The sequence below is a fragment of the Pseudochaenichthys georgianus genome, chromosome 11 (genome assembly GCF_902827115.2).
Source record: "Pseudochaenichthys georgianus chromosome 11, fPseGeo1.2, whole genome shotgun sequence".
In the NCBI taxonomy this organism is placed as follows: domain Eukaryota; kingdom Metazoa; phylum Chordata; class Actinopteri; order Perciformes; family Channichthyidae; genus Pseudochaenichthys; species Pseudochaenichthys georgianus.
The window spans coordinates 26,919,782-26,935,619 of record NC_047513.1 but is presented as its reverse complement, the minus strand read 5'-3'; the positions used below and the strand labels follow the sequence as shown (position 1 = coordinate 26,935,619).

The 15,838-nt window shown below is 42.1% G+C and overlaps 1 protein-coding gene across 7 annotated transcripts in view; it reads left to right on the top strand.

Moving 5' to 3' along the window:
* adgrb2 (adhesion G protein-coupled receptor B2) overlaps nt 1-15,838 on the top strand; it is a 268,441-nt gene that overhangs the window by 212,768 nt on the left and 39,835 nt on the right. For all 7 annotated transcript variants that reach the window (XM_071204889.1, XM_071204887.1, XM_071204888.1 and 4 more), the window contains exons 17-22: nt 1,981-2,084; nt 2,401-2,503; nt 2,942-3,092; nt 6,529-6,598; nt 9,219-9,285; nt 13,498-13,583. In XM_071204889.1, the coding sequence (XP_071060990.1) occupies nt 1,981-2,084; nt 2,401-2,503; nt 2,942-3,092; nt 6,529-6,598; nt 9,219-9,285; nt 13,498-13,583 (581 nt within the window). The remainder of the gene's footprint in view (nt 1-1,980; nt 2,085-2,400; nt 2,504-2,941; nt 3,093-6,528; nt 6,599-9,218; nt 9,286-13,497; nt 13,584-15,838) is intronic.

The window sequence follows — 15,838 nt, the reverse complement described above, 5'->3', positions numbered from 1 at the left end:
GTTCCATTTCCATTGTCCCCCCATTCCCTTTGTGTGGCTATGCTTTACTGGTAATCCAGCCTATTGAACTTCCCTCTGGAGAAGTGTGCTTCCTTTGATGAGCCAGGGGAAACCACTAAAAGAGGAACTTCGACTCTCATTTTCTTTACCTCCATCTGTTTCTTCCTCCTCCTACTCTTCTCTTAGTTGTCTTAAACTCTTCCCACTCCATCTCTACTCCTCATAAAACTCTCTCCTCTTTCTTCTTTTTACTTTGAATTTTAAGTCCTTTTTAAAGTCCTCTCTCTTGCATTACTCCTCTGCCTTCAACTCATCTTGAATAGACACACACACACACACACACACACACACACACACACACACATTCTCACAGCTTAAACACTGACTTTCAATTACTTGGCACATCTGCGTGGACGTGCCTTTGTGAGTGAGTATGTGCTTTATTTATTATAAAAGACACCTTGTGCAGTGTGTGTGGGAGGGTAGTGATCAATCTGTGGGATGAAAGGGAAGACAAGCCACCCTAGGAGGTAAATTGAGGTAAATTGTGTGATTGAGAACTTAAAAGCAGGCCAAACATTAAACCCATTTGGGACACGGCAGGGAGTTTGCTCTCCATGCAGCTTCATTTATCTGTTCCTCATCCTTTCAAAGAATCACCTCGGGAGAGAGGCAAAGCAGAGGTCCGCTGTACATCGTGACATATATCGCTTAATTATGCACTATGGTCTAATGCAGGGGTATTCAATTCAATGTAAAGAGTTTTAGTTACTACATTTGGCTCCTAGCAAAGGTCCACACCTCATCAAGTCTAAATGGTCTCCTCCGGTACAACCTAACCCTTCATCTATCAAACAAAATCAACAACTGCCATTCGATATCATTGCCAGTGTACATCCTCCACCTGAGCAGCGGTACATTTCATGAATAGGTCCTCATGTCTGTGACTCACACAGAATAGAAGCTATAATTATAATAACAAGATCTGTATGTGACACTGGGAAGTAGTTGACATCAAAGCGGGGGAGATACTGCTAACAAAAAGCAACTTTCCTATTAGTGTATTTATGTGTTATTACCCGGCTCCCTCTAACGGACTTAATTGTCTTTAATTAGCAGTCACAATTAAAAGAGGCTACCAAAGGGATTAACCTCAGGTAGTAATAGGTCCTGTAAGTGCGAGACGGGAAGTGTGCCAACTATTCTCTAATTATGTAGCCAAATAATCCACCATGGGTTATTCCAGTCAGTTATCACTTTCTCAAACATCAACCTGTCTTATCCATCTTGCTATTGGCTTTCAGACATGTTTTGCACGCTAACCCCGATTAGACGGTAAACATCAGCTTTTGAACATTCAGGCTGTCACATAAAACTGGAGTCAGGAACTAGCTTCAAACATGTCTCTGGCAAACAAGGTTGTTTGGATTTGGCTGTATTGATTGTAATCTATAATGTTTACCAACGTGGTTGAGCACAATAGTGTAATATTTCTTTAGTTGCTTAACGAAAAAGATAAAGCAGATTTTGACCTCACCATCATAATCGTGCAGTTGTTAGTCTTGTGCTTCCATTTTGTTTGTGTCTTTTTCCCTTCTCCTTTTTCTTCTTGTCAACTGTTGCACTGTTTGTGATGACTCACTGTGAACCAAGGGATTTGCAAATGAATGTATCCAATCAAATGGGATTTGGGGCAGATAGCTGAACCAACCTTTTATTTAAAGCGACTAATTGTGTCCTGTTTTAGAAGAGGAGAGTTTGTGCGTGGATATAACCCTTTTGTTTCTTTTCACTTTAAGATGTCTGATGATGGAAACTGATGCTCTAACTGCCAATACTGTGACTTAAAGTCGTGTTGGTCGTCTGGTTTATCAAAAGCAAACAGGGTACATGTGTGGGATAATGCTTTGCGGTACATTTGAACTATCTTTCTCTCCCCTCTTCTGCCCCTCCTCTTCCATTCCTTATCACTCTCTTCAGGACATGGGTCCTTCCAGTATGCCCTCTGTGCCCCTCATGGTGGGCTGCGGGGTCTCCTGCACCGCTCTGCTCATCCTGCTGCTAATCTACGCTGCCTTCTGGAGGTACGTGTGCTCACACAAACACATCCCAATGTGCAGACAGCAGGCGTTTTCACTCACTATTCCGGCTCCAACCCATACATCAAATTGCCATTTGTCAATGCCCACTTCTGTGCCAAATCTCCAATGAGGCCTAATAAAGAACAAATGCTTCAACTACAGCAGGGTGGTGGTGATTCGTTTTTAGTAGCATACATGACAGATGGCGAAATCAAGCAAATGACTCTGTCCAAATTGTCCAAAAGGATGCTGTTCAATCCGTCAGTCTGTCGTTAATACTTATCTCAAATGCCTCTCCCCTCTCTCTGTCACTCTGTAGGTACATACGCTCGGAGAGATCCATCATCTTGGTGAATTTTTGCCTCTCCATCTTGGCCTCCAACTTACTGATTCTGGTGGGACAATCTCAAACGCTCAGCAAGGTGAGGCACAGACAAACAGACGGAACAAACATGTTCCCCAGTCAACACATATATGATGCCAGTAATGCTGCCCTATTCAACAAAGTCTTTAAGCACAAAGTGTTGTCAAGGTTCATACAGTGGAGTTCTCAAAGTGGCAGGCTGGCTTGGCACAAAGCACTCTTGAGTACTCCCTGACTAAGCAAGACTGCACTGTGTAGTGGTCAGTATCGATCACAATAAGGAGCACAGCAGTGCCAGGGCGGACTCCTTTTCTTCTAAACAATACATGCTTTATTAGAGCCCCTTTCCGCCATAGTCCTCTTTGTTTTGTGGAGGTTGTGTTTCCCTCTGCGGAGTATTTCTAATAGATGATTCATTATGACACCTCTCACACGACCTGTGTCAATGGTTTGATGTATATATTTTCTCCCTTGACTGTATTTGTCTCCCCTTCAGGGCCTTTGTACTGTGACTGCCGCCTTCCTGCATTTCTTCTTCTTGGCGTCCTTCTGCTGGGTGCTGACGGAGGCATGGCAGTCCTATCTGGCCGTCATTGGCAAAATGAGGTCACGACTCATTCGCAAGCGTTTCCTGTGCCTCGGCTGGGGTGAGCCTTTATTTGATCATTTTTAATAAATGAAGTCATTAAGTTAGTAACGTCTTTTTCAAAGGTTACGTTTTATTGTGAAAATTAACTCGGCGTGATTGAGAATGTTGAGTGATTCATTAAGTTTGTCTTCTTGCAACAACCTTCATTGGGATCTGCAGCTTGCCAGTTCAGCGTGCGTTAACGACTCGAAACTCATTGGTCACTGCGTTTCAAAAGAGACGCTATCGCTATCGTAGCCTCATTCACTACACTTAGAACGCTTAAGTAGTCTGTTGTTGCTGTAACGGGAAATATGATCTGCCGTTGTGTCCCAGAGGATTTCAGCATGGCGAATGAAGAGATGAATTAGATGCTGATTGAACCACTGTTGTGTGACAAGAGGGTGTGATTGAGTAGCAAGACAGGCTTTTTTTAAAAATAAAATAAGCAATTGGAAGTAGAAGTGACTGCATTCTGCTTAATAACCGTAATTTCCTCTCGTTTCACTTGTATCCCGTTTTCTTTGCTGTACATTACTATTTGCTGTTTCAAGGACACTACATCATTTCACTCCAATATAATCTTACTTAAAGGTCACCTATTATGCAAAATCAACTTGTTCATGTCTCTTCTACATTACCATGTTATACACTCTGTGTAAAGAGATTCTAAACGTTTCAGGAAAAAAGATTCTCTCTCTTTTTGTCCTGATCCATTTCTATAAAAACCTGTCTGAAAATGAGCTGATCAGATTTTGGCCACTTTGTGATGTCATAACGATTTTTTGGCTTGTGTAACTATTAGCTAATCACCAACCAAGGTAACCCCCCCCCCCCCCACCTTATCACCTGAATCTCCTCCTAGAGCACCATTAGGCGCATTCACACTGCGGTACTTTTCCCACAAAGGTTCATGCGAACTTAGTTCATAATCGCGTTCACACCAAAAAGAGCCGGTACTAAAATTAGTTAATGCGAACCTTTTTACCCCCTCGAAAGTCCCTGCTGGAGAGCAGGGACTTTCGAGCGGCTCTTTTGTGAGAAAAGAGCTATATTCCTGATTGGCTGGGCGGATTGCAAACCACGCCCCGTAAAACTCCCAAAAAGTTTTGTGAAGCCGCCATTTTATTATCCTCGCATTAGCATTATTAGCATTAGCATTAGCCCAGCGCAGAAACGCAGAGAGACTAACTTATGGCAACACAAAATAAAACATGGGAGCGGTGGAGATGAGGAGGTGTCGGCGTTCTGGCGATTTACTCGGAAGGCTTCAGTAGAAGCTGCTGGGACTCCCAGCAGCTTCTACTGAAGCCAGTCCCCAACTCCGGGGACTTCCGGCCGGGGACTTTGGGCGGCAGTATACGCCGTGAAGTGGTTTGCGGCCTGCCAGTAAACCCAAAGCAGAAGAAGAAGAAGTGACGTCAGCGGCTTCATTTGCCTAATCCTCCCCCATGGACTTTTTCCGTTTGCATGAACTAAGTTCGCATGAACCTTTGTGGGAAAAGTACCGCAGTGTGAATGCGCCTAAGGTGTTCTTTGTAACCAAATCTCTCTCAGAGGGGCGTGGGGAGGGGCTCCTTATTTTCATCTAAAGTAACAGACAGAGAATCAGCACTTTGGAAACAAGGCTGAAACAGAGGGGATTATGGGTAATGCTGCAATGATCTTTTTGGTGTTTGTAGCCAAACACTTCAGAAACATGCTTTGTGTATATCTGAGGATGTAAAACAGTATAATCGGTGACTTTTATTGAAGCCAAGGCTGTGAATTGTTACATGTGCACACAATCACAAAGGGTCACAGTAGGCATTGAGAGTCAAGATAATCTCACTCCTCTCAGCTGTACATCACCCTCATTCTATTCACCCTCCAATTCCCTCCATTGTGCTGTCTTCACAATGCACCGCAGCGTGAGGCAACAGGCACCGTGGAGGATAATCGAAACATTTGACACCATCTGCACAACACTGGAAAGATGCTTTGAGATAGCAACCACAGCCTCTAACACCATCTCCACACACATTCACGCACACACACACACACACACACACACACACACACACACACACACACACACACACACACAATCACATCGTCCATTTGTTTCACTCGATATTGATCCCACCAGTCTAATCTGCCAAGTCACTGATGCCCTTACATGATAGAAAGGGAGGAATGTATAGATTGTTGTATAGTCGCAGATAGAGAGATACTAAATGTGTGTGTGTGTGTGTGTGTGTGTGTGTGTGTGTGTGTGTGTGTGTGTGTGTGTGTGTGTGTGTGTGTGTGTGTGTGTGTGTGTGTGTGTGTGTGTGTGTGTGTGTGTGTGTGTGTGTGTGTGTGTGTGTGTGTGTGTGTGTGTGTGTGTGTGTGTGTGTGTGTGTGTGTGGGAATCATGCAGTGGCGGCTACATAATTATCCGCTTTACTTGCAAATGCACATAAAATGCATGAAACAGTGGAGCAGAGAGAAGGGGATAACACAGCGTAGCCTCCTCACATCCATTTAAATATTTTGTCTACAATTTATGTGATTGAAATGAGTTGTCATGGAAACAGGAGACTTTAGGGTGTTACCTGATCCCTTTTAGATTACCCTTAGTGTATGTGTGTGTTAGCGTATTATACTGCGCTATATGCTAGGTTGATGTTGTCGTTGTCCGTTTGAAAGTTAGCGCATGCTGCCTAGTGGACCAGCCTGGCTCCCCACCATCTTATTTGTTCATTTTAATGTGACTTTTTCTAATTGCTTTTCATTTGCAGCCATAATCACAGCTTTGTTAATTACATGAATATTTCAGAGCCAAGCTCATTACGGAGCCCAGCATATTTCCTTCTCTTTCTGGCACGCGCTCTGTGACACTTAAACTCACTCTATTTGCCTCTCATTTGCACACACACACACACACACACACACACACACACACACACACACACACACACACACACACACACACACACACACACATTCAGACACACCCACAGCTGCTTGATTTAGCTAATTAATGCATGACTTATTGACCACTCCAAGCTATACCTCACATTTGTTATGGACTGTTCTCCAGTCGCACATGCTTTACTCCCCCACAGGCATTCGGGGTGTGTGGGTCGCCTATAGCAGTGTTATGGTAAAGAGGAATGTCCTGATTGGCTTAAGGATAGCTTCCCTCCCTGCACTGATCTGGGATCTGAGCCCAGTGTTCACGCCTGTAGCTACCCTGTGTGCCAGCCATCACATGCAGCGCACTTGGGCTCACCTACAGAGCACTATGTCAGTTTCAATCACACATGCACACGTTACACGCTATTGCATGGCTGCTTAGCATTTGAATGGGAAGAGCCATATGGAGTGGTTCACACCGAAGTATCCTATTTGGCCGACATGCTTCATCGTGCCCATTAAGACTTCCTTTTATCATTTGTCTCACCTTTTGATCTTCCTCTCTGTGTCGGCAGGTCTCCCGGCTCTAGTTGTAGCAGTGTCAGTGGGTTTCACCAGAGCGAGAGGTTACGGCACAGCAAGCTAGTGAGTACCACTTCCTATAGCGACCCCCTGGATTCTTATGGATTGCTGGATTTGGACATTATAACTCAGCATAGCACAACTTTTACCAACATGTACTGCCATTCATTCAAAGCATTCAAAGTTATCCCTTTGCTGTTTGAAGCACTGTATCCTCTTATTTTCCCCTGAAGGTCTCGAGCTTCATAGATTTGTATTATTATTTTTGAAAAAAAGAGCTATCTGGCAGAGGTGGTTGTTGATGCTCACTATTATTAACTTAGCAAGAAACAACAATCAGTTGTTCTCCCACCATCCATCCATCCAATTTCAATAACCACTTTCTTCCTGAGGCACACAGGGACTGAAGTTTGGTGAAATCAAGCTCACAGAACTAAAGCCCCTTTAAACCAGTTGGAAATCTCACTTATTCATGACTAAATAAGGAACAGTCCAAATTAGAGTAAGCTTTTCCTTATTTTGTCTTTAGATATTTTTATAATATTCTGAATCCATCAGAAACATATATTTGTTGTGTTTGTTTTCTTATAGTTTTGCACAATTAAGAAATACACCCATATTACAGATAGTGAATGAGGAACAGTGCAGGAAGGTGTAGAACACCTGCTGGGCTTATTTGGAGCCTTCACCTAATTAATGTAAAAAATATAACAATTGTATAGAGAACACAAGATCAATGTAAAAACAATAGATTACATGTAATAATGATGGCACACTTTAAGAACAACATAAACAAAAAAACTTCAATACATTCAATAATTACACATGTAAAGATAATTAAAAAAATAGATTTACTTTAACACATTTGATCCACAGCCATGTTGCATTATGTAACGCTTGATATGGTAGATCTGTGTACATTCAAGGAGAACATTTAAAATAACCTATCGACAGTTACTGTTGGATTTACGGTTAAACAACAAATGCCCTCAAAATTCTCTCTTAGGCTGCGGCCCCACGAGGACGAAAGCGGCTAAACGCATAGGATTAACGCAAACGCAATCGCAAACGGCTTCCGTCCACATGCAATAATTATCCGGATAGTGTCTGCCCACACGAGACCGCTCCGTTTAGCTCCAACCGCTGGAGAAGCTGCAGTACATATGCAGGAGCCTCTACGTGGCGCTGTAACTTCCTCCACAAAAGCAGCGAAGAAGAAGGTTGTCATGGTTGCCCTTCTGTTTATTCTCCGCGGTGGGGGCCGAGGGAACCGGGCAGAGTTTTTCGCCAGTCAGCGTGTATTAAAGTTGAAATCTTCCGGACAAAATTATGAAAGTGCCGGTCAAAGGTCTTCTTTGTTATTTATTGAGCTTTAAAACAAATGAATAACGACTCTATATAATATAATGATAAAATACACGGAGCCTCTCTTTTTCCTCCCTCTCTTCGGACAGCGCCAGTGTCTGTCTCATGCAGCAGCTCATCCAGTAATCAGTGACCCGGCCGACTGTAAAAATAAACATATTTATAACTAGTGTAGGGAGTTTGAGAGGTAATTAAAATAGCTAAGGGTGATGATCTGACTTGAAGTGTGTGTTCTGCTGCAGCGGGAGGAGCTGCAGGTGAGCAGAGCTGCGTGTCTCCGTCCTGTCAGATTAGACTTCACTCGCGAGAGAAAGATAAATAATCTGAATTCAGGGTGCAGTTTACTTTGACGTGGGGGTGAGCAGCAGAGGTGGGGAGAGGCGGGGCTATTGCCTCATCATTATTGCTGTAGATGTTGCACAAACAACTGTAGCATGGTCAATAGCGTCCGGAGCACGATAGCAACTCTGCGATCCGCCATTGTTGTTGTTGTTGGTGGCGAAACACTTCAGCACTGGCGCGGGGTAAGCGGAGGTGAGCAGAAGAGGTGGGGAGAGGCGGGGCTATTGCGCAATCACTATCAGTGATCTGAAAATGTCCGTATAGGGCGCACACACGGAGCTGTTTGACCCCCCAGAGAGTGGCGTATGCATTTCTTTCCACCTTGGGACCCGTTGTCGTTTCCTCAGTCGTTTAGTGCTGTATTCGGTCGTCCTCGTGTGGCCGAACGGTCTATATGACACTAAACAGTAACGCAAACGACCGAATTCGTCCTCGTGGGGCCGCAGCCTTAACCAGTCGACCAATTAAATCAAAATACATCATGATTAAAATATGTTTACAACTTGGTTCCCTTTTACTTTACTTATCATCTCATTAATAAAAGGACTTTATATCAGCTTTGGGGATGTGGGTTCTTTCATCTCCTTTTTTTATTGAGCAGCAATTAACACAACACAGGGGTTTCCAGTGTGCTCTGATGACACAACTGGAGGACACATTTAAACTGTCCGCTTTTAAACTAAATAAAATTCCCCAATAGGGTTTTTGGTTCGGGGATATGTTTTAGGTAATGTACATTATAAATTCGCTCAGCACTGAGGGCAATATTTTTAGAAAGAGGCACTTAACCAAGCCACATGACTGCTTTACATCTCATTCAGAAAAAACTCAAGATGTTTAATTGGTTGTGTACTAGTTTATGGTGAAGTGTTTGGCACTCACAACAAGTACAATGTGAGACCGACGTGTGGGGAAGTGATCTATTTAACAGTACTGTACTTCTGTGAACACGTCTTTGTTTTATCTTCATCTCTAGTTGCTGGTTGTCCTTGGAGGGCGGTCTGCTTTATGCCTTCGTTGGGCCGGCTGCTGTCATTGTATTGGTAAGTCTATCCCCTATTCCCTTATTCTTCTACTCACATTGCATAATGCTGCAAATATTTTCCTTAAATTAGCCTCTTAGCTAAGAGTTTTCCTTCTTCCTTCACTCCTCCATGCATATGTGAGCTTACGTAACTGTGCGGTAGCCATGCCAAAATGATAAGTGGAGCACTTTGATCCTTGAGTTTTAAAATTTCAGCTCAGAAACACACAAATAATTTCAGCGGGCAAGAGCTTTCCGGCAACTCCTTGACTGAATTATTGCCCAACAGCTAAATCTTCCTCTGTTATGTGTAATCATGAGTCACTGCACCCAAAAGTCTGTTTAAAAACCTCCTTTTAGACATGCATTTGTGACCAACAATGTGCTCTACAATCATAATGGTGTGTCTTCTTGTTTGCTTTGGCCAAGTGGTGTTAAACAGACATTTTAATGTGCATGAATATACTGCTCTGTATTGTTCTGCAGCAACATTGATTGCATTGATTGAATCTCAGTGAGAGTTTTAATCATCTGTTGTTGTGTGTTTCTGTTCGTGGCTGTTTCTGGGAATACTTAATGTCTCCTAAATGAGTCCCTGGGCAGATATTTCCACCACTAAGCTTAATAAGTCTGGATGGGGTACTAAACTTCGCTTTGGTAATTGCTGCTGCTGCTGCTGCTGCTGCTGCTGCTGCTGCTGCTGCTGCTGCTGCTGCTGCTGCTGCTGCTGCTGCTGCTCACGCATTCAGATTTGATTTCCTCGTTGCTTGCACAATCTCTCTGTTTTGTAAATGTCAGTAAGAGAGTGTTTCTCAGACAGCGATATGTGTGTTTTTGAAATAAATTCCTGACAAGAGAGTGGCGCTTTGACAGTCTCCTACATGAGTGAATACTGGATTTAACAGCGCTGAATATTAATAATTATATTCCAAAGACTGCTATTATTTGTTTATTACATAGTCAGGAAAAAGCAAACCACCACTTTCACATTCAATCTCACACTTGTTTGAGAAAATACACACGACAGAGGCGCTTTGTATAACGAACTCTATTCAAAAGGTGTATCATTTGATAGGAATGGTAGGGTCCCTACAAAATTCGAATGAACCACAATAATAATGATCAAAAAAGTTCAATATAAACACACAGTTTTACAGATCCTGAAATATTGTAACCGTATTATCATAAATAATGACTTATTTCTGTTGCCACATTTCAAAATATAAATACAAATGTAGGAAGTGTTAGATGGTTATGAACATAAGCAGAAATAATTCTGACACACAACACATGAGCTATTACAATCTATCCTTTTATAAATGCATTTTAATAAATGGATGTATCGGGAAAATATATGCACATTTATAGAGGTTACTCTCCCAAGCAAAAGACACAAGGAGAGAAGTCTATATTATGCCTCCATGTTTAATGGCATAACAGGGATAACATTGAAAGAGAAAGTAGTTATACAGGAGAACAAACACTTGAAAGCAAAACTAAATTAATCAGAGCCTTACTGCATTTTATTCCAATATATTTAGAATTGTCACTTTCCGCATTATTTTTCATTTTATTTATATCGTTCCCATAAATAAGACTGTTCACCGTAAATCGGTGCATACAATCTCCTCTGAATGCAGGAAATGAAGAGCTTGATACTTAAGTATTCCCAGGGGAGGAGCGCTTGCAATGTCGCCCCTTTGTCAAAATCTAACCTATGCCCTTGAAACACTGTACATTCATTTAAAATAGAAATATATGGAGATGTATCCTCCTAGGTTGTGTGTCAGTGTCTGGCGTTCCTTGGAATGATTCCAACCTTCAGCAATGTCGACTCCACACCCCAGTTGTTATGTAATGGTCCCCGGCCCCCCGGTGTTGTTGCTGGGGCCCCTCTCTAACAAACATCTGTAATGAGAGAGGGACGACGGGCAGAGAAACACAGACCTTCCCACAGGACTCTTCTCTAATTAATGAACCTGGCCCTGGGCAAATAGCAGAGCAGGATGATGCTGACTCACAGAGCCGGGGTGCAAGACATGACTGGCATGACAAAAGTGCTCTCACAATCTGGCACATCGTAGCTAGTTGTCAGCGGCAACACACACACACGAGAGGGAAGAAGATCAGACAGAGGGAGAGAGTTTTTAGCAAATGGCTGCCAGATGTACCGTGGATATAGAAAAAGAATTGTCTTCAAGTAAAATTCCGGCTCCGGTAAAAACTAGAATTTCAGCTGAACACAAGAAACACCTTAACTGCTCAGCTTTTTTTTTCTTGACTCCCAGCAACCGTGCATTGAATCTTTCAAATGTATCTGCCCTGACAGAAGTTGCTCTTAGTAACAGATGAAGGAAGGGATATATGCAGACGTTTAGTTTAGGACCTTGATAGTAACCAAAATGCATTGCATACACAATGTAGGTATGGACCAGAGCGTGAATGTCATTACTCGCTAATGCACCGCTGACACACCAAAGAGCAGCAGCAGATGAATAGCAAAACAGAGACGACACACAGAGAGGCATAAAGGGCTGGAGGAAAGAGTACATATGAATTTTGGAAATCAGGATTAGAAGGAATATGTCGCTGGCATAGAAAATCTCCCAGATGGCGAGGATTTCAGAGAAGAGGTCTACATGTGGCACGCCTTGGCTCAAATCTGTGTGCGCCTTACAGAGTCTTTGTCACTGGGTCAGTGTGGCCAGATGTTTGGCAGGCTTAGCTTCAGACTCCTCATTAGCAAGAGAAAATGGGATGAAAGGCGATGTAAGGTGGTCACAACACAGAAAATATCACAGCTTGGAGTCATATTATTTGCTGGGAAAAAAAGTGGATGATAACACTGCACATCTGAAATATTTTTCAAAGATTGCAAGTTTTTTTCAAAGTAAAACAATACATTAAATATGTAAGACTTCAGAATGCTCAGAATGTAATTTGGTGAGAATAAACAAATTATTATTAGTCGTTATGAATATAAAAATAAATAGATTTTTTAGAAGCATACTTCTCAGAGTACATTTAAAGTTGCCACAATTATTTTGTCACAAGTGCTGCCCGGCGCCATTGAAATCTGTACTGCCACTAGTGGCCGAAATCAATACTGCAATTAACTGTACATTTGCATAGAGAGGCAAAGTCCCGCCCATCTACTTCCGCCCCATGGGACCTTATTCCGGAAACATTATGCATTGAAGTCAATGGAGAGAGAAAGATTATCTTTCGATCCCATTTGAATTGTGCCATGAATTACACTTATGATGTTTGTCAATCTTAACAAATAATTTCCATGTCAAAAAAGTCACAGTTTGTCTTAAAACTGTTGAAATATAAGACTATGAAAAATATGCAACTAGAAAGACTACAAATCCCAGAGTCGCATAAGTGATGTCATTAACGTTACACATTACACTCGTGTTACTCACCGAAACCTTGTAAAGCCGGTCCCGCATGCTGGCTCTTACGGAACCGGCTAACTCCCCTTTTCCGTATGTACAGTTCTCAACATGCCCAGACTTGTAATGATGTTCACTTCTTTTAATGCTTTTCGCCTCATTCTGAAAGAAAGAGGCGAAATGTGCTGACGTGACGGCCATCTTGGTGTTGGTGACGTGTGAGAGACCAGAGATCTAGTTCATTGAGCGTTTCACACAAATAAAAGTGTTACTTCACAGTTTTACGACACTTTTGTATTTTTTTGACTTGCAAAATTATCTTTTAAATTGACAAACATCATATGTGTAATTCGTGGCACAATTCAAACGGGATCGAAAGATAATCTTTCTCTCCCCATTGACTTCAATACATACTTTTTCTGAAATAAGGTCCCATGGAGGTCCCCCGGAAAGGGAGGGACTTCGCCTCTCTATTGTCAAATCTGCAGAGGAACAATATTTTGTAGTAAAAAAAAAAAGTGATAGGACCCTTTAAGGAACATAAGATTAGTGTACTATGCAAAGTCGAGAAACGGAAGTTAAGTGTTCGAAATTATGTTTTATCTGAAGGCTGTGTTTTTGGAAATATATATGTTTTTGTAATATGCTTAAAGCTTGGTTTTTGTTGGAGAAAGAAAGCTTTGGTACCATAACAGCAAAGATACTGTCATTTTTAGTCTGTGGTACAATTAAAGTCATCTTTAATCAACGGAAACATTAGGCGAAAAGAAATGTGAGCATGTTGGCATCCATTCTAGCAATCCTGATCAATCTGTCCTCTCTGTCTCTCTCAGGTGAATATGCTCATTGGAATCGTGGTTTTTAACAAGCTCATGTCTCGAGACGGCATCTCAGACAAGTCTAAAAAGCAGCGAGCGGGGTAAGTTAACATCCTAAACTCTCTGTCTGCACCTCTCACACACACACACACACACACACACACACACACACACACACACACACACACACACACACACACACACACACACACACACACACCGCTTACTCATTCAACCACTGTTCTTGGTGAATGACTACAAATTTGCTGCATTAAATACATATCATCTTCTGTCAGGCACAAACTCAGGGAGACAATATTTGTAATGCAACAAACTGCGTTCAAAGGACTCTGAACGCACAAACTTGTGCACTTGTGCCTCCCAAGAAAAACTATTATAAAATACAGTCAAAGTTGGCAAAAAGACATCTGTTGTGTTCTGTTGCTCTGTGAAATCTAGTGTTTCACAATCACTTCCAAGTCTGCTTTTCTCAGTTGTATGTGAGATGAATAGGTGGCCATGTGGATCAATGGCAGATGGAATTCTAATTATATTTCGTAAACACACAGGATTATGTTGGTTGAATCTAAATCAGACAAAATGCAGACACACACTACAGTATATGCATACATACTACAGTATTAAAGACATGCTTATGCATCCACCCACATCTTTACTAATCCTTTGAGTGGGGATTTCCGCAGCTCTCACAGCCAAGTCCATGTTTTCATTTCCATACGTCCATGTATTTTGTTCTCTATCTTTTCATTCCTCCAATGTCTGTCTCTTGCACACATTGAAATTGATAATGTGTGTATAGCTGAAAGGGTTAATAAAACTGATGGTCTCTCCAAGGGGTTGATTAGCTTTTGTTTCCATTTGAATCAATGGAGATTAAACCGGTTGTTGTTTACAAACATACACACATAAACAGATGCACTCTTCTTTGTTACAGGCCGAGTCCTTGGTGTATTCTGTTTATGATAAAAAATATAGTTTTGTTGATTTGAAGTGAGGTGGTATGAGGTTTTATCTGAAGTTAGCGTGTAACCTTCAGTACATGAAAGTAGGCTGAGCCCTAGTTTTGGAAGCAGGCAGGAGTTAACAAACAGGAGTAGAGCAGTATTTTTAACCAACTAAAGAAAAGGCAAAATAAATAAAAAAGGTTTTCTTGATATATATTTAGAATATTTTCACCACTCAACCTTACCAATTATCTCGCCAAAGCCACTAAACTTACTTGAAATAAAATGCTAGTTTTACCATGTCAACACTGGAGTTTCTGGGTCTCACGCTGCCTGATGTTCTGTGTTATTGTGTGATTTTATTATAAAATACAGTCACATTTGGCAAAAAGACATCTGTTGCTCTGTGACAGAACACAACAGATGTATGCATAGAGTGTGTGTCTGCATTTTGTCAGATTTTGGTCTAACCAAAGTGCTTATAGCAACAATAGTTAGCGTTGGACCAGCAACCCCCGTGTTTTTTTTTTAAAGGATTTTGGTGACAGTAGCATAGATAGCAGCTTCAGTTTCTTGTTGAAATTGACTGTCTCCAGGCAGGGTAAAAGGGTTCAAGTACTCTCAATATAGCGTGCACTCAAACATATATATTATTATTGAGGGGTTGGGAGCCTTTCTTTTATGTGGCTGAAATCTCTTATGCTGCAGCGCTCCTTCACAGCAGAACATTGCTTTTCCTTACATACTGTCTGCTTCTTCAAACTGGGACCGTACAGACCTCCATATACATTAGGCACTAGACTGACTATGGATACTAATGACTTAATGCGACCCCACTTCAAAACATACCAACGATAAGCCCACTCTCTCTCAGATTCTCAGACGTCCATGTTTAAGCCCCTGTCACACTGTCCCGAAATTGACACTCGATGGACACACGATAAAGGAAATGTACAAATTCGGCTGTGATCGTAACAACATCGGGCCATTCGTGAGGGTATCTTAAGCCATCGTATGACCGCCGGTGGAGTTTCTCAGGCTCCGGCAGCAACTTCGTGAGCGGCAACTTCGTAAGACACTCGTGAGGGCATCTTGTCAAATCGTGTCATCTTCGTGTTATCATCGGTGCCATCGGGCATTCGCCCTCACTGATCGGGGCGAATGCCCGATGGCACCGATGATAACAAGATGCCCTCACGATGGCCTTACGAAGGGCAAAATTGACACACAAATTAAACACGAAAATGAACCTTCGCAAGGTCCTTCGGCTATTTTTTGGCATGCCAAAGATTTTGCCACCGCTCACGAAGTTGCTGCTGGAGCCTGAGAAACTCCACCAGCGATCATACGATGGCTTAAGATGCCCTCACGAATGGCCCGATGTTGCTACG